Source organism: Haemaphysalis longicornis, unplaced genomic scaffold (genome assembly GCF_048455015.1).
Source record: "Haemaphysalis longicornis isolate Haplotype H1 unplaced genomic scaffold, Haemaphysalis longicornis Haplotype H1 scaffold_78, whole genome shotgun sequence".
NCBI classification, from domain to species: domain Eukaryota; kingdom Metazoa; phylum Arthropoda; class Arachnida; order Ixodida; family Ixodidae; genus Haemaphysalis; species Haemaphysalis longicornis.
Genome location: NW_027526441.1, coordinates 1,189,560 through 1,214,603, shown reverse-complemented (window position 1 = coordinate 1,214,603; position 25,044 = coordinate 1,189,560). Strand labels below are relative to the sequence as shown.

At 47.2% G+C, this 25,044-nt stretch overlaps 1 protein-coding gene across 1 annotated transcript in view; it reads left to right on the top strand.

The window, feature by feature from the left end:
- The window catches only part of LOC144148122 (scoloptoxin SSD14-like), a 34,431-nt gene extending 20,363 nt beyond the window's left edge, over nt 1-14,068 (top strand). The window contains exons 7-11 of the mRNA XM_077679708.1: nt 3,758-3,833; nt 6,613-6,803; nt 9,383-9,620; nt 12,603-12,716; nt 13,766-14,068. Coding sequence (XP_077535834.1) covers nt 3,758-3,833; nt 6,613-6,803; nt 9,383-9,620; nt 12,603-12,716; nt 13,766-13,912 — 766 coding nt within the window. The 3' untranslated portion in view covers nt 13,913-14,068. The remainder of the gene's footprint in view (nt 1-3,757; nt 3,834-6,612; nt 6,804-9,382; nt 9,621-12,602; nt 12,717-13,765) is intronic.
- Nucleotides 14,069-25,044: the final 10,976 nt, after the last annotated feature.

Genomic DNA, 25,044 nt, shown 5'->3' with positions numbered 1-25,044 from the left:
TAGAAGGTGAAAGTAATTGTCTGGGTATATAGTTGACGCAGCTACAGCCTCGCGTCTGTAGTAATAGCTCATTCGAGGCAGGGAAGAAGTACCTCTCATTACAACAGATCACATCACTTTATTACTTTAAAGAACCCCTAGGGGGGTATCACATAAGGGGTGGGAGACAGATACAACAAATGCAATACATATGCAGGATGGGTATAAATACGAACACGGGTAACACTACAGAAACGAAAGTAATACATATGCAGGATCGGTATCAATATTAACAGCCGTAACACTATGCAGAACGAAAAACAGAAAAAAAAGACAAAGCGAGAACCAAGGGTACAAAAAAGGACACGCTTGAGCTTTCAAATTGAAAAGAAGCGAGTGACATTTCGTGTAAATGTTGAGTGGTGCATTATGGTGGCAAGATCCGCAGAAAGGCCATTCCAGTCGGAGGCTGTGCGAAAAAAAAGGAGGCGGCAAATGTCGTGGTACGGGCACGGGGCCGGGCGACATTAAATGAGTGAGTGGTGCGGTGAGGTATGCGGCAGGAGGCAAGTGGACCGAGTGACCGAGTGGACTGTGATAGAACTTGTGGAACAAAATGAGGCTGGCAACTCGGTGACGAATGTTAAGGTTTAAAAGACCAGATTCTTGTTTAAGAGATGAAACACTCACGTTGGGTGAATATGAGAAATGAATGAATCTAGCTCTTCGATTCTGGACTGATTCTAGTGCGTCAGTCAAGTATATGCAGCAGAACGAGCACGCAGCGATCTACGGCGTCAAGCCCAGATCAAGTTATAGCGGCGGCAAGAGGTAACAGCGGTGAGGAACAAGTAACGTCAACGTCCTTGGATTGCGCCCAGCTTCGCTGGTTATGCGTCTTCACATAGTGGAAGGGCACTGATTTTTTTATTCTAATTGAGCCGGCACTGCGTTTGAGCCAGCACTGAACGAAGGAAGGCAGTAAACTTTGTGTTTCACAGAATCCTTAGTCTAAAGTGCCTTCTGTGGGAGCTGGGGTAAACCAGCCTCGCCTTCCAAGGTGAGAGTGTTGGGTTGGGGATGCTGGTGAGTGTTGAGGGCCTATCAGTGGCCCGTAACATTTGGAATAATCGCTCGTGTAACCTCGGCAGAACGAATAAGTGGTTGTACCGGGAAAGTTTCAGAAGCGATGTGTGAGATGTTTGAAAGTGAATGGAGAGGACGTCTTCCTGCAGTGAACATGCTGAGGCTTTTGACGGTGATTTTATTAGTATTGTGATGATGGCTACTGCCTTCGGTCGGAAGGGGAAAGGGAACGGCGATTTAGATTTTCACAACCTGTATGTTGTGACGATTTACTCGGCAGCAAGACTACTCTCCTTTTCGCTGACACCATGCACTCCTTGAGCTTGTTGAACAGCTTGTTGAACAGCTGAACGCTGTTATGTCTGCTTGGCACATAAACACTGAAAGCAAGATTGAGTGCGGCTGGTATTAAAAACCGCTTTGAGGCGTTCCGTTTGGTGTCCTCCTTAACCAGTTAATATGAAAGATATTTCAGATGGAAATGGCGCATAAAGATAATAAACAATATTCTATATGACGCCACAGTGCTGTCAATAGGCGCCACGGCTCTAAATAACATATAAGGGGTCTTATATCTTAAAAGGTGCGCCTTGGAGAATGCTTCGTGATTCAGCAATGCCTTGTACGACGCCTGTCTTTGTGTATTGAACAGTGGCTTGGTCGTAGGCAGTGCACCAGGCACAAATGTTCCACCACACTCATCGCTACCATCGTGGGCAGCCATGTTGCTGCTAGCGAGTTCCAGTTGGACCAAAGGCAACGTGTGTTCACCTAACTGCAGCCTGGCTGTACAATTACAGTTTTCATCGAGCCGTCCACTTGCTAACGGAGCATCACTTGCCAGTTATGGACGAAAAAAAAATTCTGCGCAGCATCTCTTTCATTGCTAGACGTTTTCTGCTGCTAACAAGTAGGGCAGGAGTTTTAAGATTTCGCCTGTACGAAGACATAGCCCTTGGCTGCCTTGGAGGAAACAAAGGCCCATAGAAGTGGGCGAAATATGAACCTTTATTTGTACGGGCAAAATAACAACGCCCTACACCCATTATTAGAAGCCATCAAGTGGGTTTGGCCAGCTCAGTCTTTCACCTTCGCCAAATGGTAATCTTCTCTCCGGATGTTCTGACACCGTCTCGTTTCAAAACCGGCCTTGAAAATGATGCTGTAGGGAACCCACGGTGCACTACCAGTGGTTGCGCTTCTAGCTCTGCCGTAAACTGAAATCGCTCGTACTCTTAAGAGCGCTATTTAGTTATTTAGTTCAGGTATCACTTCTCTCAGAAAGCATGCCCCACGGCGCAAAACGGAATTGGTCGAGTTCGTTCACTCGCAGTTTGGAAAGCAGTGTGAAATAACACTAAGAAGTGAAGACGGCGGAAACAAGCAAGATGAGCATGAGCGCTGCTTCCCCTTCTTGCCCCTGTCATTTCCCGCTGATTTCAAAAATGCACCCCGGCGTCGTTGAGAGTGTATAAACCACATCTTTGTTGGACTGCATTACCGAAGGCAGCCCTCAGGAGGACAAAATGACCACCTCACCACACTCCAATTTGTTCTGGGAGCAGCTGTTTGCCTGTTTAGCCTGCACTAAAAGGGAATTTTTGCGTCTCAGCTTCAACGCGAAAGTGGAAAAGGGGCTTCTACGCCAGCGCCCCCCCTTACATGGTCACCTCGAGTACATAGTAGCTACCGCTGCGAATAATAGGGAGCGCATTGCTTGAGCTCATTAATAAGTCGCTCTCCAGAAGGCAGGGGTCGATTTACCTCAATTTCAATTTGAGACGTCTGCCTGGTACGGCTAGCGGAATGTCAAGAGTTAGCACTCCAGTTTTAACGCCAGCCCGACCTTGCTTTTCAGGACACATGCTTTTGAGAACGCAGATCCAATACCACACAGAGGTGATTGTTCGCACCAACACCCATTGTTATGAATGGGCCGAGGACCACACAGGCAGAGAGAAGAACACTGGTTAACACGTCGAAGACTATATTTAAGAGGACTAAGGACAAGCACAGGACAGTAGACGCTGGGATGTTATAGACAGGACGGGCTTGGGTCACACGGACGCGCAGCCCGTAGTTAGAAGGTACACAAAATAGTCTCGTAGTTAGGAAGGTCCGAGAACAATTCCCTATAGGCAAGTAAGCTCACGCTCAGTCGCGACGCGTTTCTAACGGCTCCAACAGCAGGAACGGCGGCGCGCAACAGCCTGACCGGAACGTCAGCAGTCGGCACACCAGCGCCACGATGACGGTGCGTGGACAGACTCTCTCGAGCCTTGGAAGAGGGCAACGACGGTTGTGCTCCAGGTGGCCCGTGGACCAAGCGTCCCACGGGGTAGTTCCCACGCAACCTCGGCCTGTTCCGCCGCTTGGCTTCCAGCCGTTCGCGTACCAGCTTCCGCTATCACTTACGCGCGGCTCCTCTTCCTCGTCATCGTCGCTGTCGCTCTGCTGGCTCACTTTCGCGGCCAATCACTCACGTTGCCATTCATCACACCCATCCTACACGGATAATAAAACGAGCCATTGCGGGGGGTCGCGCAGCCTTAAAGTGTGTGTTTTTCGCTTACTTGCGCGGCGCACATAAAGTAGGTGCGTATACTTCTGACATGTATACATTTACTACGTGTCATACCACTGGCATGTGTTCGGCGTACGGTTTGATAAGGCATGTTATTTTATATTGCAGGTTTGTCGAGGCTAGCAAGTTCGCCTACGCCAAGAGAGCCCGGCTTGGAGACCCCCGTTTCGTTGCCGTTGAAGATGTACGTGTAAAACAGCCTTGCGTAAATAACAAGCATGGAAAGAGCTTGTTTTGATACCGTTACAGAGCGCGAAGACGACAACTTGTAGGCTCAAGACAAGCTCAAACGTTTTTGTATTCTCGCGACAGAAATATCATTTGGTCCATTATCGGTGCGCAAATATACATAAGGGAATAAGGATGTCTGTAAAGAGTACAGCTGACTTCCGCACCGTTGTTCTGAGAGGGCATCTGCGTAACTTAGCGGCAAAACAACAAAAGAATTCCGTAAAAATCTCTTCGAGATTACGAAAGCGATGTGGAGCATTATTTCGCGAGTCATACAGATCGGGGGAGGCGTGGGGGAAGGGGGGGAGATGTCGTTAGGCAGGTGTAACTTGATCTAACAAAGTTACTGATAGGGGCAATTTGTCTTGTTAAACCGGCAACCTTAAAAAATATCGTAGATATTAAGGCTATCGGAAAGCGCGAGGGAATTTGAATTTGCTCGTTAAAACGAGAGTCATCTTCAATCGGGTACAGCAAAATTGAGCTTAAACTGTAAGTTTAGTGTTCTGAAATAAATTGAGCCACTATAAGATTCCAAGATATCCCGTTTGCTGAACTCGCCTGCCACCCCTCCTTTGTATAGAAACTTCCGGACAATGTCTACGCTCTGAACGTAAAAGACGCCGGTCTCAAACGGCCTCTAAACGCATTTGAATGCATAATTATATATATCTGCTAGCTGGCAAGAAGCATTGTGTTATGCTGCAGAGTGGCGGCATTCAGAAGAGTGCGTCGGATATGTTCTACACACACATGCATCTTTACTTGCATTTTATATCTCCAGGACCGCCGAAGAATACAGAGTATTCCTAAATTGAACCCGTTTCAAAGTACGCTCTTCGTTCTCGTTGTCTGAAACTACCGTTACAAAAAAAAATGAATCAATCAACGGGCGGAATTGTCAGTTTTGTTCATTTGATGTCCATTTTATAAAGGGTATATGGTGAAAAACAGCGCAAGGAACACAGGGACAAAAAGGAAGAGTGGACGACGCACAGCGCTGAGCGTCGTCCACTCCTTTTTTTGTCCCTGTGTTCCTTGCGCTGTTTTTCACCATGAATCTTAATATGCACCAACTAGCCCAACTTGCCATCTTAAAGGGTCCAGTTTGAGCGAGCCCTGATCGGCTGAAAGTAGACGACTGGATGTGGAGCCACACATTCATTGGTCAGAGGCGTTGAAACAGTGACTACGTCACGACTGGAAGGGACGCGAAATGGACATTGTCAAACCAGACACACCCCACAATTCCAGCCCAGGTTCGGTGATAGTAAAGTTTTCCGTCAAAACCAGCGCAATGGGGTTTTCTAGTAAACAAATATTTTCCCTCTTACACTGAGCACACAGGTTTTCAGCCAAATGGGATAAAGGTTCCGTTCGAAATATTACGAGCACCTCTGACCTTTCCTTATGAGGTGAATCGAAAGCGTTAGTCTCCGATTCCAAAACTCCCCCCCCCCCTTTTTACTACCATCCTCTTACCTTTGTGCCTTTAACTCGCACATACCCGCGTTCCAATCGCCAAGCAAGGACGACAATTATCAGGAACATACCGTGCAATTCAATTGCTGCGTCTGTAATTAGCATAATGGAATTGCTCATGCAAGCCTCAGTGTAGGTCTTTCACACAAGTTCCTCTGTCGAAGGCCACAACGTATTCAGAAAATCCAAGTCAGCTAGACTAATGGAGCTGTGGGGTAGTAGGAATCTGTTCTGGTATCCCATTCCGGTGGGTCTCGACTCGATTTTCAAACGCAAATTGAGCTAGTTTTTTTTTTCAACTTACCTACCCTGCTTTGCTTCTGTGAGCTCCCCAGAAAAATTCGGTTTTTCCCCGAGCTCCGATTGTTATTTTGGTGAGCGACATTGAAGCGTCTGCTACTGTGGTTTCGCGGCTTCGTCGGCATCGTAACCGAACGAACGAAGGAAACACAGAAGGCAGAAGTAAACCAGAGGAGGACAGTGTGGCAAAAGAGAGAGGGGAAGGGCGGTATGCCGGGGCGGCGCTACAGAACCCAGCAAACGCTGCGTGATGCGCGTACATGAGTACTTCAACGTCTTCCTCGTTACTCCTTTCCCTTTCGATAAACTAGCTCTTTTCACGTCACGTCGCTCGGATCGTTATATTGGCGCGGAAGGTTCAAACACGACTTACAACAACATGCTCGGCGGCGGCGACGCGTTGCGATACGACGCGCCGCCGTGCGTTCGCTGACCACGCGATCATTTCCCGAGACGCATCAGCTATGCGCCGTGATTTAGGAGACTACACTTCGCGCTAAGCCCAAATTTAGCAACAGGGAGTATAGTAATCAGCAGCCTTTTTTTTTTTTGTTATGGCCGTCGGTAATTTCGCGGGCCCTTTATTTGGTCTGTAGGTGCTGCCTTTTCTACACACGGAATTAACAAATGGCTTCGCATTAGTAATAGCGAGTAAGGACACCGAAGCAGCGATTCAGTCCCGGGCTACACACTTGAAACCACACAAAAAGACTAAATACGCCACTGGTGATCTTGCTCATTGCACGGGAAACACAGACGATTAACCAATAAACTATTATTACCAGTCGCCCTAAACAACACGCAGTACCCTTCCCCTAGCAAAATTTCTGCACATTGAATTTACACAAAAGTAATGCATACTTTGCATTTTATTTTTTTCGGGTGGGATTTTTTGCCTACAGCATGAAAATAATGTAGTATATGGGCCGAATTTAACGGTAAAATTGCAGATAGTGAAGGAGCTGGTGTCGCCAGACTACGCCCAGCTCACGCGGTGGCGAATCGACGACGACCGAACGTTCCACGACCCTGAGCACTACGGTTTACTGGAGAAGAATTTGCCTGCCAGTAAAGGAACGGCGCACCTTTCGCTGTGGGACGACGAAGGTGCTCTAAGTATCACCAGCACCATCAACTCATAGTAGGTCTTATAAGTTGTCTGCTCCAGCTTGCGCGGTGGTTTTACAAATAGTGTTGGCTGCTTCACAGCAGGTTCACCCTAGCACACGTGTCAAGCCAGGGGCAGTGAAAAGCAAGTATAGGTGCGATTGTCTACGGAGCAGTTAAAATCCGTGTAAAAGCAAGGGGGGGGGGGTACCTTGGTTGCACACATTCATTAAAAAATCCGCACCAATATAGTTAGAATAAGAGACGGTGTGCCCATTTTACCATGTTGAAATCCTCCATAGTAACTAATACTAAATAATTACAGGTTTCACGTCACAATATACGGAAAACAATAACCAACGAAGGCACGCAAGCCTCTCTCTCGCCTCTTGAGAATTTCGCCAAGCCTTTTGTTTCAAAATAACAATTGTTTCAAATGATAAACTAGTTACTCAAATTAAAATTATTATAAGTAGAGGCCAGAACTTTAGGAAAAATGCTTATTCTTTCTTAAGTTCGTATCAACCCTAATTGGCGTATAAGCCTGAACTAAACGAAAGAAAACACTTTAAGAAATTCGTTATTGTGACTATAATAGCCTATTCTGAGGTTGGGGCCCATATGGACTATTTCGGGCCTAAAAATGCCTTTCTCGTTTATATACAGGTTTTTTCACCAAACTTAAGCCAGGGTTTTAAAAAGTGTTGGTGCACTCCAAGATGACGCAACCAAGTGCAGGTTACCCACTTTTGTATGTAGTTTGCCTCATGCCGTTCGCGAGGAGAATGTACGCACTGCGCCAAACCCGGCCAGACACGGGAACCCATGCACTAGGCGCCGCCACTTCGTCCTTAGGTTACCCCGAGGAACTTAACTGGGTCGCCAGAGTCTGAAACACAGCGGCACTGCAGACAAAGTCGCTGACGGGTGTTAGCAGTAGATGTTTGTTCTATGTTATTGTGTCGCCGTGTGTCCGGGTATCTTTTTGCCCGAAAACGATTGTCGCCATGCGCTGTCCATCCCTAACGCACTAAAACATCCAACGAAGGGAAAGAACGTGACACAACAACGCATGTAATGGCCTAGGTCAAAGATGCCGACCAAAGAAAACCACGTAAACTTCCGACACACGAAAGTTTCAAGGTGACGTCACAAACACGCGCACGACCAGCAGACGATCACCGCCAGCCCGCAAGATGAAGCAGGTGCAGAACGAATGAGGAACGGGAGAAAGAGGTTATAGGGCGAGAATCTCCCCACTTCTTCAGTCTGGCCCCAACAACCATCATCCCGCGACGGGTAAATTTCAGGGGCGTTTACAATCGATACTATAAGGGTTAGTGGAAAATCCTCTTGCGTTCTGTGTAAGGTTGTTTATCTGTATAAAGGGCATAGCCACTGAGTGGTCTTATTCCCGGCAGCTTTGCTAGGTATCCAGTTCTCGAGGACAGGATGACTCAATATTTTACCCGGAGTTGTTGCACTTTACGGCGCTCTTCATGCAATTCATCCGTTTTGAAGGACTGTGTCCCCGGTATTCTTGCGAGTTGTCGTCAAAAACCTGGTACCGATTGTTATTTCCCTACCACAGCCTGTTGCTACTCCAGGGCGCGAGGCTTTTACAATAAACATTTCTGGGTTATTCACAGCTTTGCGGCATACAAGACGTCGCATCCAACACTGTTCTATACCAGGCTACACTTGTGCGTAATACCACATATTCGTGCGCTTATTTCACATTCTAAGCAGAAAGCATTTAGCAACCTAAAACTTGGGCACCAGTTTATTCCAGAATTCTGAGCTCATTTCGAAGTTACGGGACAGGCCCACCGCCACGCCCGATGTACGTGTAGCTGGCAGAGCCATTCCAACTGTTAAATCTGTCCCAGACATATCCCATGAAGTTCCTGGACACTCTGTGCTAAAATAACGTCCAATGGTTCTGAGCGGAAAGCATCGATAGTCCAGACGGAATTAGGTCATACAGCGTTCCAAAGTCTGTTCAGTCAGCGTTTCGTCAACTTCAGTGGACATTGACTCTCCTTTTATTGCGCAGAAATGTCGACTGAAAGGAGGTACAACTGCATGCCGTAAAATATTGTCAATGGTGGATTTGAGTGGCTGTTAAGCCATTATTTTAGTTCTAAATCGCCGAAATTTTACGTAAATTCATGAAAATGGCTGCCCTTGTATGAGGCTTTTTAATGAACGAAATGAATTACTTTCCCATAGAGTAAGATTTCTCCACTGTTTTCATTGCCAGTAAAGATTTTTTTTTCTAAAATACGCTGCTGACGTAAATATTAATTGCGTCTATCTATGCCTAGAGTGGAGTTTTTGACGCCTTTATATGCTTAAATGACACTTTTCAGAGCCAATATAGACACCTAAAACCCAGATTCTGTGTGCCTAAAGATCCAGTCCCTGATTATAACATCACCATCAACTCTGCAGGTAAATGATCGGATCTCTAGTTGTTTTTAGTAAGTGGCACACCATATCTTTATCGTCCTATAGCCAACTATCCCTAGAAGTGAACGTTTGAGCAGGAGGGCTGTACATATGTCACAATGTAAACGACTGCGCTTTTCTTTTCCGCTGATCGCCTGGAAGCTTCGGCAGCTACGTGCGGACCTCGTCCGGAGTGGTTCTTAACAACGAAATGGACGACTTCTCGTCTCCGGGCCAGAGCAACTATTGGGACCTAGCGGCCACAGAGGCGAATGTCATCGAGCCAGGGAAGCGACCTCTATCGTCCATGAGTCCTGCCATCGTGCTAGACCCGAATGGAAATGTCGAGCTGGTCGTTGGTGGCTCAGGCGGTTCCAAGATAACCACGGCCGTGGCTCTGGTATGTTCAGCCCTTACAATGCACCCGTCTTACTTCTGTATATGAATTACGAGCTCAATCTATAACGGCTACACTATCAAGTTTCATCAGCTTCCAAATTGTACAGAGAGGTCTACTTAACCCGATATAATTTACATATGAGGATACGGCAGGCTTTCCCATGGTAAGATACACAAACCTTCGCAGTCTGCGTTTATCGCGACGCCAGCTCCTCGGTCTAAAATTCTTGAACTCACTAATTAACAACAAACTTGGGCTAGACCCATCACATTACGTTATTCCAGTTTTGACTGGTCAAACTCGTCATTCCCATGTCCTATCTTTAACTCCGTATTTTGCACTAATAAATTTATTTAATTTTTCATTTTTCACGAGAACAGTAATAGAATGGCACAACTTGCCTTCTGAATACTTCCAAACCTTAGATCTTGATGCACCAAATGTTCAACTCCATGAATCTTGACCCCCACTTTGAATATTTCTTGATTACATTGATTTCATGTTTTATTCTACTCCATATCCTCTTACGCAGATGTATTTTTGTCAAGCTCTGTCGCTCATGTACTAATTTTGTGGTTGTGTTTGTGCCCGTCCTGCTTGGGCCTTTTTAGCCTGCAGTATTCCACAAATAAATAAACTGAACAAATAAAATACCATAGAGTTCAAAATTCATCACGTTCACCACTTCAAAACCAAGTTGCTATGAGCGAAAGAAGACTGGGCGCAGTGTTTTGTGAAAGTTTGCCTTTGCTTCAAATCTGGCAGCCTGTCAACTAGCTGTACCTACTGGATGACTGTATTCATACTTTCGCGTAGGCTGAAGATTACGCACAAACAGTCTAGCCGGTGCTCAATCGACGGCAAGACTTAGCGACCAAGCGCCGGCTAAGCGGACGGTAAACTCCCGCCTTGTCAGGTTGTTCGCTTGGTTTGAAGGGCACGGACATACATACCTGCCATCACTGAACCTTCGCAAAGTCCCGTGGAACCGCAGCAGCGAAGCTCCGAGTGAACGAAGCAGACAGAAAGAGACCCAACGTGCCCGCCGGCGGCTGAAGGTCACTTGCCATGCGTTGAATGACCTAGAAAGTTGTAGTGTAGCCTTCGCTCTAAAGCTGGTCGTGGTGGCGGCGCTGCAAGCATTAGCCAGAAGTCGCGAAATATTGACGTCATTAGGCGTGCGCCTCACGGTCATGGCATACTCTGAGAAACTTTATATACGTTGAAAACGGCGCAAGCGAGACATAGATTTTGTTGTCTGGTGAGACCATATCATAATTATAATTACATGAGACCATATCATAATTATAATTACAATTATAATTTCAACCACAAACAATTTTGTGGTTGAAAATTGTTTGATTTGTGCTTGTTTTTGCTTGTTTGGCCTTGTCTTTGTTTGGCCTTGTCTTTGTTTTTGCTTGTTTGGCCTTGTTTGCTTTGCTTGTCTTTGTGCAAGCGTTCGTCAATGAGCAACCACGAAAGAGGTCAAATTGTCGCCGGACATGTAACGATGAACGGCTTTACAAAAACGAAGGCTTATTACGGAATCATAAAATGATCGCTTTAAGTACAGCCATAAGCGCATCGGATTCCAACGTTTTGTAAGGGATTTTTTAGAACTACCTCGTACACGTCGCTTTGGATGCTTACCCGGGCCAAGGTGCACTGCCGAATGGATTGAACGTGCGATATAGTTGCCATGAAGGTGAAGCCGTCAAAATTTGCTGACAACGAAGTGGGGTGCCACCCTATGCACAAAGCTGTCCAGGATTGTAAACGAGGTAGTGCGCATATGCGCTGGACACGCCGAGCGCAGGTCAGCCTCGTCAGCGCCTATATCCGCTATGGAAGACACGCTGGTGGTTTTCGTAAGGTGCCATTCTGCGCATGGCCTGCCATCCACTTAGTTGCTGTGCCACCACTTTTGACGACGGTACCTTGCGGCTTCCGATGTCTCATGAGCGTGTCTTTGAGCCTTATGTCAGCGCCGGCTGGGTACCGTCAATCATCCGTTGCCGTTCTGCTAAGTAAAGGAAAGTTTGACATCCACGTAAATGCAGCCATACGGCTACAAAGGAAAGCTATACAGCCTTCTCAGAAACTTCGCAGTTGAAGGAAAAATCGTCCTGGTATGGTAAGGTAACGATGCATTGAAAGCCTGCTCCCATGACATCTAAATACTTCGTAGTGGAGGCAAGGTTGCTTGGTCTCTACCGTTTTCTCTCCTCAACGTCTGCACTAACTGGCTCTTGCGCCGAAATTGCCTGGAACCAAGAAGATGTCCGGCTTCGATACCGAAGGCTAAAATGTGAAAACAGGCCAAGATCCCGCCTAATTTTACTGATATGCGGCTCTGTGACAGTGTCTAGGTGTCACGAAGAGGCAAAGGCCCCCATGTCAGGAGACGACGACAGTAAATGGTCAAAAACCAATGGTTCTTCCCATTAACCGCCAGAGAATGCTTTGCAGTGTCGAAGAAACAGATATGAAGACACCTCATTTGTGTATTCAAACATGCTTACACTCGCATCGCCCAGGCGTGCACACCTCCTCGTTTGTGTTTGTTGCTCGGTGTTGCCTCTGACATGAGGGGACTCACACAAGCTATTAGAGAAGGTACAGCTTTCTTTGGGCGGAGAGATAATGATTGTGCTGCTCCATCTCGCTCATTACCGTGAAGAGCCGGAAAAGAGGAATCTATTTTGGTGTCATCACGCATCATTTCTGTCATCACTCCTATGAAGAATGTCGCATGCCTTGATTACAAGGTAGTCAGGTTCATGGAGATGATAACGCTGCGACTACCGTTACATATGTACTTGAATGCATGGTACATTTGAATTCATGTTTAAAAGATTAGTAAGTTGTCTCTTGGGCGTTTCGCAACTTTGTTGCCTTAACAATTTGGTATTTACATTTAGAAGCCCCTTAAAGTAACCGGGACGGGCACCACATCACACGTTTTCGTTTCTGGCACAGGTGAGCATGCGTACGCTGTGGATGGACAACAGCATCAAGGACGCCATCGATTACTCCCGGCTGCACGACCAGCTGATTCCCGACAACCTTATGGTGGAGCCTACCTTCCCAGAGGTGAGGGTGCGCGAGTCACACTCCTCGGCGAACCTTGTTCGATTATTATCAACGCATTTCTTTGTGTTATTGTACAGCTTTTTCACGTACCTGCACCTTCTACCCTTAAAATGCTTTCAGTATATCTGTAGTATTACGGATCAAATGACATGAAGCGAGAGGCAACGCCCACTAAAGCCAAATAGTATCTGCTGTGAATTGAAAACTGCTACGTTCATTGCGTGCTTTCCCTATTTAGACTGAGCGTCCTGTTCATCATATGTGACAAGACGGCAGAATATGTACAACATTATAACTACCCCGGACAAGTTGTGTTTGTTGATCCCAACCACAAGAAAGAAATCTGGCGCAAAATAAGTATGGGCTCGGTTGCAGTTGGCAAATAATTCCAAATAATCAAAAGTGAGCTACCTCTATCACTCTAAAGAAGAATATACAACCAATGCTTCCTATCGGTGATGACATATACAGCGGAAACGGGTCGCTTTAATAAACAACTTATGTCAGCTCGATGGTGCACGAAAAGAATGGTAGGAGTAACACTCAGGGAGTTTCCTCATTTCGCGAGCAAAGTCGTATGCAGGGTATCATATGTATATTTCAAACAGAAAAAGAAATGGACTTGGGCGGGCCCTGTAATTAGCCAAAATGACAAACGGTGGACCATAATTGTAACAAGTGGACTCCGAGAGACAGGTCTAGACCAAGGGAAACGCCAATAACGCGATGGAGAGGCGGAATAAAGAAATTTGGAGGAAAAGGTTGTACTTGAGCAGCGCAGGACAAGAGCTACTGGAGGTCGCCAGGAGAGGCCTCCGTGCTGCAGCGAACCTAGTCCGCTGTTGTTGATGATGATGGTGATGACTAGTAAGTTCTCTTTACCACGACACACGACCCGATGCTGTAATATAATAAGGTAGTGCGAGCACATTTCTGAAATTACACACCATCATTTGCACGAGCAGAAAATATCGAACAACGGGTACTCCACATGAAACAGTTCAAGGTGCTCTGCTATAAGCCCGCAACGCAATTTTTCTTACTTGCAGGTGTACGCCATGCAGCTGAAGGTCAAAGGCCACAACATCGCAACGGTGGAAGGGCCGTTCAGTAACGTGCACGGCGTGTTGCGAAAAGGCGGCCGCTTGTTCGCAAACGCTGACTGCCGAAGTGACGGAGCGGTGAACGGTGTCTGATGATAACCTCAACCTATGTGGCTAAATTCGTTCACTCTTCAATATAAAAACGCCACCTTGTGCTAATTTGAGAGTTCCCACCAAACGAGCCATACTAAACGGAACAGTTCTAGTTCCGGCCGAAAATAAAATGACCATTGCTTTGCTGTCTATGGACTGGCGGAGCTTTGGTTCAATAGCAAGCACATCAAGTCTACACACAGTCTTTGGCGCCACGTCGCGGGGTTGTGCTCCTGCCACCTGATGGAAGCGGCTGTGGAGGCCGTTCAGCATGACTCTGAGCCGGAGGTCATAAAAAATTTGAATGTCTTCTTTTGGGAGGACATTAAATTTGTACATTATTTTTTATTGTGCCAAGACCCGTATTTATACATTACTTTTGCGCTCAGTGTGTTTGCTACCTCGTGTGATAATTCTGCTCACGTTTCACATTTTCCGTGACAGCGAGCTGTAAGGTGGTACATCTACAGCGAACTTTCTTGTGGTCGTTGTAATGAAGGAGTGACGTGACCTGTACACCAGCCGCACGTGTGGCATACTCCCCTTTAATAGACATTGCACAAATATATACACACGCGAGGACATAGTGTTTCAAACCCAAACACTAAAACTGAAACTGAACATACAGAACTATGTGCAGGATACAACATATTTCCCTCCCTCAAACTTTTAGTAAATGTATGAGTACGTTAGTAGAGGTTAATCGCGCTTAGTTTCTACAGGGCAAGAGAATACACCGAGAAAGAAAATATATATGCACCAAATTACAAATGCACATCGAAATAATACATCGGAGAATACACTGAAAAATAGGCACACCAACACTGAGAGAATTCCTGAACACCTTCACAGTTCGTGTCCATATCTAGCCGGGGGCCGTCTTTCTCGTTCCGTTGAATACGACGGCCGAGTGTGCACGACACAATTGGTTGTTGTCCTGTAGTGCTCACGGGCGGGGCTGGCACAGTTTTTGAAGCAGGACACTGTTCTCGGCTGACCTCGTTGGCGAAGCGGGATCGCATCCTGCACAAGGCACAGGTTGCGGTGCGGGAACACAAGCCTCAGAGACGCTGGCTGCCATGTTGCAGCGAGAAATGTCGCATCGAGGGGGTCGTGATGAAGTGACAAGTCACGCTAAACGGGATGTTGCTGAAGGCCATTGTTGCCCGTACGACAAGCAGGCACCTTGCTCAGCTTTGCCGCGTTCCATGTTCTCCCGTCATCGAGGAGAAAGGATGCTGGACCATGTTGCTCGATGACTTCCCTTAGCTTTGAAAAAGAGGTGTCAACCCTGAATGAAACAAAGGGTTTCTTTACCCTCACCATGTCTCCTACCGCCACCACTGTCGGCGTTTCCGCTCGCCTCCTGTCGGTGTAGGCTTTTCTAAACTGTTGCCTGTGATTGACACGCTGCCGAAGCCTGGCCAGTTCCTGGTAGGGTGTCTTCACGAACCACTCGGGCGATAAGCTGAGGATGTCAAGATTTGTTCTTGGCAGCCTTCCATGAAGCAGTACCGCAGGGGCCACTCCTGTTGTGGCGTGTAGTGTACACCTGTTAACGGCGAGATAATCTGGTACAGCAGTTCGCAGCGAACGCTGTTCCAGACGAGCCAGTTGGAGGTACGTCTTGAATGTGCGGTTGAACTGCTCGATCTGTCCATTTGCCTGCGGGTAACAAACAGATGAATGCGACAGGAAGATCGCTCGTTCTTATAAGAAGTCGACAAATTCTTTTAGATGAACTTGAGCCTATTATCGCAGACTATCTCTTCAGGATATCCTTCCCTCGCAAAGATATTGAGCAGGAACTCGTTCACGGTTCTTGTAGAAACTTCTTTGCGCAACTGCACTTCAGTCCATTTTAAGAAATAGTCCACGAGTGTCAGTGCAAACCTGCAATCTGGAGGTTCCCTTTCCAGGGGACCACCGATATTAATCACAAGTTTCTGCAACGGTCTCTGCCGCAGCTCGACACGTTTCAGAGGGGCAGGGGACGTCTTTGCCGATTTATCCGCTTCTTGACAGATGCTACACTTGTGAACTGCTTCTTCCACGTGACTGTCCATGCGGGCCACCAAAACTGCTCCCTAAGTCTGCCTTTGGTGCGTTCGATACACTGGTGGGTTTCATGCGCGGTTCCTACCAGTTGAGCCACGAGATATGAAGGAACGACGAGCCTCTCTGCACGCAACAACTATTCTCCCACGACTGATAATTCTTCCCGAACCCTGAAATATAGGGTTTCAGCTCTTAAGGCAAGTTCTTCTGCGATGGCCAAGACCCATGTACGCACGCCTTCACCTTTTGAAGAGTGGCGTCATCAAGAACTGCTTGTTCAAACTGCTCTTTCGACAGGCAAGTGGGTTGGACCATGCAAACAATTTCTCGCTCAACATTCAGCTCCGAATCTGCCGTATGGACTAGAAACCTCGAAAGAGCATCGGCTACTTTGTTTGACGAGCCTTTCTGTTACTCCACCGTAAAATTATAACGAAGTAGCCTTGCGCACCAGCGTGCGAGTCTGAGTGGATGGCGCCTGAGCCCTGTGAGGACACAAGTGAAACGAGGGCGTAATAATCTGTTCGGAGAGTAACGATTCGCTCCCACAGGTTAGCATTCCAATGTTCGCATGCCCAAATGCATGCAAGTGCCTCTCTTTCACCAACTGCGTACTTCCTTTTCATCGATGAGAGCGTGCGTGATGCAAAAGCGACAGTTCGAAGTGTATGACCGGCGCGCTGCAGGAGAACTGTTCCGAGTCTACTTTCAGACGCATCAGTTGAAATGATCTGACGAGATCTGAGGACAATACCGACTTTACCACGCGAAAACTTTTATCCCCTTCAGCAGACCAGGTGAGCGCTTGGACTTTTTTAAGTAGAGTTCTCACTGGCTCCTCCATCTCGGCTAAGTATGGCATGAACTTGGTATTACACTAACCCATGAAACGACCGGAGTTCGTCGGCATTGTTTGGAACTGGAGATTCCACAATTGCGTCTACTTTCCCTGGTAGTGGCGAAATACCGGAAGGAGCCACCTTGTGGCCCAAAATTCCAGCTCCTGAACTCGGAACACACATTTACTGTTCGGCTTCAGACCTGTGTTTTTGATACGCTGTAGAGCTGTCTCAAGGTTCTATAAATGCTCCTCAGCCGATTTACCCAACACAATGACGTGGTCAATGTAATAGAGCACACCAGCACAATTGCGAAGAATGAGAGACATACTATGGAAAGCAGCAGGTGCTGACGCTAGCCCAAAACAAACGTGTTTGAACAGGTATAGCCCTGCATGTGTAATGAAAGCCGTCAATTCCCTACTTTGAGGGTCCAAAAGAACTTTGTGATAGGCAGAAGCTAAGTCGAGCTTCGAAAAACGCGTTGCCCCCACCAAAGCATGAAGCAACTCATCCATGCGCGGCAGCGGAAAGCTGTCAGGAACGATAGCCTTGTTAGGTTCGTGTAAGTCTACACAAAGCCAAATACTGCCATCTTTCTTCTCAATGACTACAATGCGGAACCGCCATTCTGACGCATTGATGCGTTCAGTGATGTCCAAGATTTCCAGTCGCTGCTGTTCAGAAGACACGCGTGGTCGTGACATCAAAGAAAGCCGGCGAAGCTTTGATGCTACCGGCTGAACACCCGCACGTGTCTTAATCCTGTGAACAAAACCTTTTGCAAGACCCAGCTCATTTGTGAAGAGGGAGCCAAACTTTTGATGAAGTGCTGGCGGCAACTGCGTCGGCGGCTCGAACGGACATGTCACAACTACTTCGGCATTCGGTGCCGCGCTGGTTTGAAAGCACTGCAGTTGAGACCCTTGAATGCGCAGCTTCAATGCCTTAATACCATCCAAGCCTATGAGAGAAGTTTCCCGTTCGACGACATAAAGCAACAGCGGTGCGCTGCGATTCTCGAAAGAAACTTCAGCAAAATAAGCAGTCTGTAATCAAAATTGGTCGTTTGAAATAACCCAGAAGTGTTACACGAGAAGTGGGAAGAAGGGGCCCACTTGGAAAATGCTGGTCAAACACCTATCCCGAAATAATTGAAACCGAAGAGCCAGAATTGACACAAATTTCAAATTGACCTGCCCGACTTGAACGTGAATGTGTATTGCAGATGGAAGAGGCTGTTGAACCACAAGAACCTGTACGGTTTCATCCTGCGACGGGCTATCAGCTGAAACTTTGTGGACAACTGTTAGCGATCGTTTCTGTTGCAAACATTGTGAAAATGTCCGATACGGCCACAGAAGAAGCATTTTTCGTCCATTAGCTGGGCAGCGTTGCATGAAGCGCGATGCTGGCTAGAACCACACCGAAAACAATAGGAAGAATCCGCGTGTTGCTGCGAATTCTATATGGACGGCGCTCTGGAACCAGCAGGTACCGATACCACGCCCCAGTTGCGGACACCTGTCCCTTCTGTGTGACTCCTGCGCCAGAAGCTTCCGTTGAACACCAGTTGTGGACTTGTTCAGGTCTTAGAAACTCCAGAATTTAACACCTCCGAGGCGCAGGGCTCCATCCTGGGAGACCCCCCGATCTTAAGCGTTGGATATGGGAACCCCGGTACCGGTCTCTTCTTGTCTTTCCGCGTGCAACTGGTGCAATGTTATACCTTTAAACCTCGGGGTTATACCGTAGGGCAATCTATCGCATTAAAAAAAAGGTACACCTCGAAGATGTCACGCCATCGTGACCATGGCTTCACGGGGCGACCGGGCGTCGGTAGGAACGGCTCCGGTGGGCGATGGCAGCGAAAGCTATCGGGTAGGCGCGGCCGGTTGGGTCCCGGGGAATTACATGAGAATGCGGTTCTAAATCCTCGTCGCCATTGTAATGAAGGAGTGACGTGACCTTCACACCAGCCGTACGTGTGGCCTATCCCCGTTTAATAAACGTTGCACAAATATATACGCACACTGGACACTGAAACTGAAACTACATAACTAAGTACAAGGTACAACAGTCGTCAATTGGCCGGCACTCCTTATTCCCTAATGCTCACATACCGCATACAACTTATAGCTGTATCGCCTTCATACCGATTTTTTTTCTGGGTGTCCGGGAGGAGGTCACCCTGTGTGTGGGGCTGGAGAGTCAAGCACAGCTGTTTTGCATTATGACAGCTGAATTTTGTTATTTGTTTTGGCGTGTTTCGAGGCTACTCACTACAGCGCGAAAAAGACAGTTTTAGCGGGAGAGGGGAGATTGGTTCGCAGAACAGAAAAGACGCTGGCAACCGTCAGGCGCGAATATCGTGATTGGTCGATAGTTTCATGACAAATACACTCCTAGTGGGGAGCTGGAATGTATATGTCCGCCTCCAGCTCCACAGAGTGAAGTTGAAATTGTGACGTCATCGTTCGCCTCTGGCAGCAGAAAACACAGGGCCGATGGGTATGGTGCAATGTACCATTGCAGCGCCCTCTTCGGAGCCGGCCTCTTCTACAAGGCTTCTGCCCCGACTCGGTTGTCACGATGCGCTCTTAAATTGGAAGATTAAGCACTTTATAACCTTTGTTTGCCCTTTGTTCTCGTTCTGCTGTTTTGTGGGCGCACGTCGTTTACCAATACAGCGTATTTTTGCGCATGTTTTGTTTCTATAGCGTTTGGGGCCGCTTGGGACAGCGCAAATCCGAGTGTAGTCTTCTCCTTAACCTCTGCTGTTAGGGGCGAAGCTCCTAAAGCCATGGGTCTGTCCATCCCTTGTGTCTCGTGGTGCGTGACCGCCGCATGCTTTCGGAGATGTCGCAAAGTGGGCCGCGTTGCACGCGCAAGAACCGGCTGCAACCGGCAGCGCAAACTCGGCACCGGGAGCGCGAGCTTGTCTGTGTTCGCCAACGGAGGCGCGAGGGCACGTGCACTGCGAGGGGGAGATCACGCAAGAGATCACGCCACGAACGCAGGCAGTCGTTCTCGGAGATCGAACGATACGCAAGGACCTTTGCTCGTTTCCTCTCGTCTTGTTCGGGCACAAGTTCGCCCTAAATAAAAGTTCTTTCTTTACCGTTGTGTCCCATCCTACGTGACAAAATGTGGTGGAGGTGCGGGGTAGTCCTCGATGGCGCGGGGTCTTTCACCAGGTCTGGGCCTGGGAGCATTGACTCCGAAAATAAAAGTTGATTTGTACAATGTACGCACACAGTCTTACGTCTTTCTTAATGATGTAATGGGCGAACTTTCACGGGAGAGTTACGGTTACCGATGATCTCCCCCTCTCGAGCTTCGCCCCACTTATCATCATTCATTCCGTGGATATGGCGTGATTTTTTTTGCTGTTATCTTATTTGTTTTTGCGGCCGTTTTTGAAATTTGTTTTTCATTATTTTCAATAAAAACATCCGGAGTGGATGTTTATTTAAAAAGAAGTACGCTGTCATTTCGGTTTGTGAACTTGTCTTTTTCTTAAATCGTGCATGGCTACCTGTGCGCTAAGCGATGTTGAGATTCGTGAATTGTGCAACTAGTGGTACCTGTTTGAACAGGTTTTACATATAGGCTATACGTACTTTACCTTCTCGGTCGCTGTTATGGAGCGTGCATAGATGGCAGTAGTGGTTTTTCGGTCCAGAAAAATCATGCGCAAAAAAGGCGCGGACGAAAATTTTGTCCCAAGACACCCAAGTTTTACCTCGAAATGTTTGCATTTCTGATCTATCAACCATCTGAAATCTTTTAAGCTCTAAACATGTTATGCAAGAGGTGCGCACATAGCTCCAATGAAGACCTTTAATTTGTTCTTATGCCAATATAAATCCAGATTCTATCCGTCCTCGTCCTTACATCAAGAAGTGCAAGGCATCCTTGGCTATCCAGGACCAAAATACTAAGTTCAATTTTGTGACCCGAGGGAGGACGGCTAGTCCAAAGCAAGAAATCCCGCTCTAGGGATGCCTTCTATCAGGCGAGACCCATAACATAAGCCTCTGCTCAATATATAGATTTATTCTCTCTCGCTCTCTCTTTTGAAATGGTGTGCATTTACATGAATTGTACGCATCAAAATCGCGAACTGCTAAATTGTTTAAACCGTTTCTGCAGCGTATACAGCGCCTAGGAGCTGTGATTTATATTGTCTTGAAAGAATTGACAATCTGCTATATTTTTTCTTTGCCCAACAAACAGTTGTACAGCCTCCCAAATTTTTAATAATATAGCGGGAGCGACGACCGATCGGTATGTCAGCGCCTTATCACGGTGTTCACCGGCAAAATTGGTGAGAATACGCGCACGCGCATAAACTATATCTGCTGTTGGAGCGTCGTCTGCTCCGCGGTTCTCCTGAGGGCAGCACACCCCCTGTTTTTCTTATCTTGCAAGGCCGTTTCGCTACCGCCAAAGGTAGCTCAGCAGCGTGGGTCACAAGTTTGTTTATTAAATGCACAGCATTTCTTAGCCTCGCCTGTTCCTGCGTCGGACGGCGCCCACAGCTCCGCGTCCGCAGCAGGTGCGCGCATGCGTCGTAGTCAGCCCGTTCGCTCCGTCGCGGTCTCGGCGTAACAGGTGCGTGATAGCAGCGCGGTGGCGCGTGGAAGGGCGCGCGCTGCTTGCGCATGCGCGCTCTCTCCCCGTACTGCTCTCCCTCTACTGCGCGCGCTGCAAATATAAAGCGGCTAGCGGACGCTCATGCTTGAGTCATGCGTGGCTCCTTCCTTCCTTGGTTGACGCTCACTCCCACGTTTACTCGTGACTGCTACTCCAGCATCACGGAAGAAGCGATGGAAGCAACACCAAGGTAAATGTAACTGGTAGCGAAGGTTCCATAGAAGCCCATACGTTCAGAAAATGGCGGCTCTCGAGCTGCTCATGGGGCTTAGCGCCATCTGTGTGAGGAGGGAACACTTCCGGCGGAACAAAAAATAAACCGGATGTGAAGCAAGATCCGGTCAAAAAGTGACGTCATTTTGGTGGCATTAGCGCGAAAATTTGACTTCAAAATATTTTTATCGCGCCTCCGATCGCTCAGGGCTCATGTCATTGCCATCTGACGCAAGTTGGCCAGCCGTTGGCGTGTGTGCTTCCAGTCAACGCCGGCCTAACTACTACAGACTCGTGACTACAGAAACGTACTTAAGCATACTGTCGTATGATCAACCTCGGCGTTGCTGAAAGCATCTTGCATTATCTCTGAAACTTTATTCTGTATTCATGTCTTCAACTGCTGTACAAAAGCAATCAGTTGTTTATTTTGATTGCAGTGGGTGGCAAACCGGGAACCGGGCACGTACACCCCCGACCGGAATTTTTTTTTTCTGCCATAGGATGCAGAGCAAAAAATGACACTCAACCACTCTCCCCGACCCCCTCCCCCCCTTCATACCAAAAATGTGCCCACTCCTTACCCCGATACAAATTTCTACCAACGCCACTACTGGGCTGTTTAATTGCGTCGCACATACGCAGGTTGCGTGCGTGCCTTAAGTATATAGATCAATGTTATATAATGCTTGCTCGGTTTGTGTGCTTCAGTTCTAAGAGAAGAAATAACGCATAGTCAAGCTATAACCAAGATATTTGAATTTTATTCCAGCATAAACATAAAAGAACTTTAACACACTGTACAAAATCAGCACGTATACAATAAGTACAAAATGTTCGTGGAAACCACATGCATATGATTTTTTTACGAGCCAAAAAATTGACTTTACCCGTAACACATAGCATTATGAGCAATGAAAGCCTCAACAGCAGAACTACTTCGAAACAAGTGAAAAGAACTAGGCACTGCATCTTGACGCAGAAAACCGGGCCGCAGTAATGCGGATTCACGAAAGTGAAGCGAGCACACCGCAGCTGTCCCGGCGTCTTATCAAGCAGACATGGGTTTCTCAGAACTTCACCCAAGATTCACGCCGGCAATTTCATGGTTGCATTGTTTAGGCAAGTGTGGCAACAGATAAGTAAAAAAAGCAGGAAAGATCTGGCAGCAGGGCAGCACGGAGCAGCACAACACAGTACTGCGATGGGAATAATGCTTGCGGGAAGCAACGATCACTACAAGCGTTGAAATGCAATAAAGGCACTGAGATCGACAATTAAAGTGAATCATTTGAATTCAAGTGTGAATACGCTGAGAAGTCCTAGAGTAATTGACACCACTTGCTCCGATGCAACCTGAGGTGAAATAAAGAGGTAACTGTGACATAACAAAGCTTTAGACCCACTATTTTTCGAAGCACCACCACGTCCCCTTACACAACCCCCGTGCACGTATTAACAGTACCATATTTTCGCGTTACCTGTGAAAAAGAGAGGAAAATGGTGCAGTGAACCGCCAGGCGTACGGGAGTTGCTGTTGAAACCTTGTACAGCACATCGTTTCCGTAGGTACCGAGGAAAGCGCTCCGCTCCAACCGTTGGCAGCATCGTCCCGTAGTTCACCGTGCCCGGCGGGCACGGTACTAAACGTGTTCACCCACGATACGACGCACCTCGCAACTCCACGCACAGCAAAAATTAAGGGCACACTAAATTAACAAGGAAGAACGAATGCAAATGCGCACCACCAAAACACGCGAGGGGCGTTTCCTAGCAGACGAACTTTAGGTGCTCCTTTCCGAACACTACAATGACTGCATCACAGAAAAATGACATGTGCCATTCTTCAGAGGGCGCTACAAAAAAGGTTTTTAAGAATGAACAACATTTTCATAAGTTCTTTGCACACTGTGCCTAAATAAATGTGATTCAGAAATAAATACAGTTCGTAAAATATAAATGTTGCTTTATTGTTGAATAAAACTTGGTTTTTTGTTACTAGTGTTTGTTCCCTCCTCACCTAGTCGCGCTTCAATCGCTACTCCCATAAGCCCCCATGCTGATGTTGCTGGCAATAGGTTCTGAACCGCTTTTCGCGCGAGCCTTCGCTACCATTTATATTTACCTTGGCAACACTGCCTTCAACCAGTACTGAGGCCCCAATGCTCTGCATTTACTCGTGTTCCCCTCGCGGGAAGGCGCGGGAATTTTTTTTATGAGATTTGTTATTTACCGCATTATACCTCGCAGCGGCGTAAGGCGATTCCGGCCATAAAACTGGCCTTGTTCTACTTTTATCATAGAGTTTCATACTAATGTATACAAGAAGGAAATCTGTCGCTGCAGTTGCGGGCCGCCGTGGGCGGCGCCATTGACGCTTGCGACGTTACTCGCTTGCTTGGCTTAGATAGCCGTTAGGCTTCTTTTTTTTTGTCTGGAAGCCAAAATCAACAAAAAAGGGTAACATTTTTTCGTGTTCATCGTGCATGAAGGTTCCAAAATAATCACTGACAAATTAATCTTTCGGTGGGTTCAATTTTATAATAACAAAACAAATTTCATGAAACTTCTGCAGTAAAATTGTTGCTTTTTGCAGCCAGCTGGAGTCAACTTTTCAGCCTGTTCACGAGCCATGCCAAGGAAAAGTGGAACGTGCCTGCCCGGTACATGACGAAACGCTCGCCGAAGCGCGGCTCCCGTAGACAGTTGTGCCAGATTTCGCTGTAGTGTATATTAGTTTGAAACTCTATGACTTTTATTTATCTTTTCAGTGGCACTCCTCACGCTGTGCGGGGCAAGTGATCCGAACAAAATATTAAACGCTCATTTGATACGCGCACGCGCTTGAGATAACTACATTTTCTCGTGAATAAAGTCATTCAGATGCAGTGGCAGGGGGTGTACCACTCTCAAGAAAACAGCGTAGCAGACTACCCTCACACAACAGATGGTCCTATGCACGTGCCTATTTCGCTGCTGAACACCGTGAAGGCACTGACGTGCCGATCGGTCGTCGCTCCTGCTATATAATTAAAAATTTGGAACGCTGTACTACATGCATATACTACGATTTAAAATGGCCTAGTACTGCGCATTTGCACCTAGTGTTGGGTTATGTGTCAGTATGGTATTGTGCTTGCTGCGTATCTATGTTCTGGAACGTTGATTCAAGCGAAATATTTTTCAACGTTACGATGTACGAAATCGTACTCTTGTTACACATAGTTCTGATCCGAGTTTGCAATGCAGCTTGTGTCAGAATCACAGCAACACCTCCTGCTTTTTACAATAGCCTTAGCTGCACACGGAGTTTATATAATCTTGCAAAGGAAAAGCAGAAAATTGTAGACGCAGGAAAGAAAT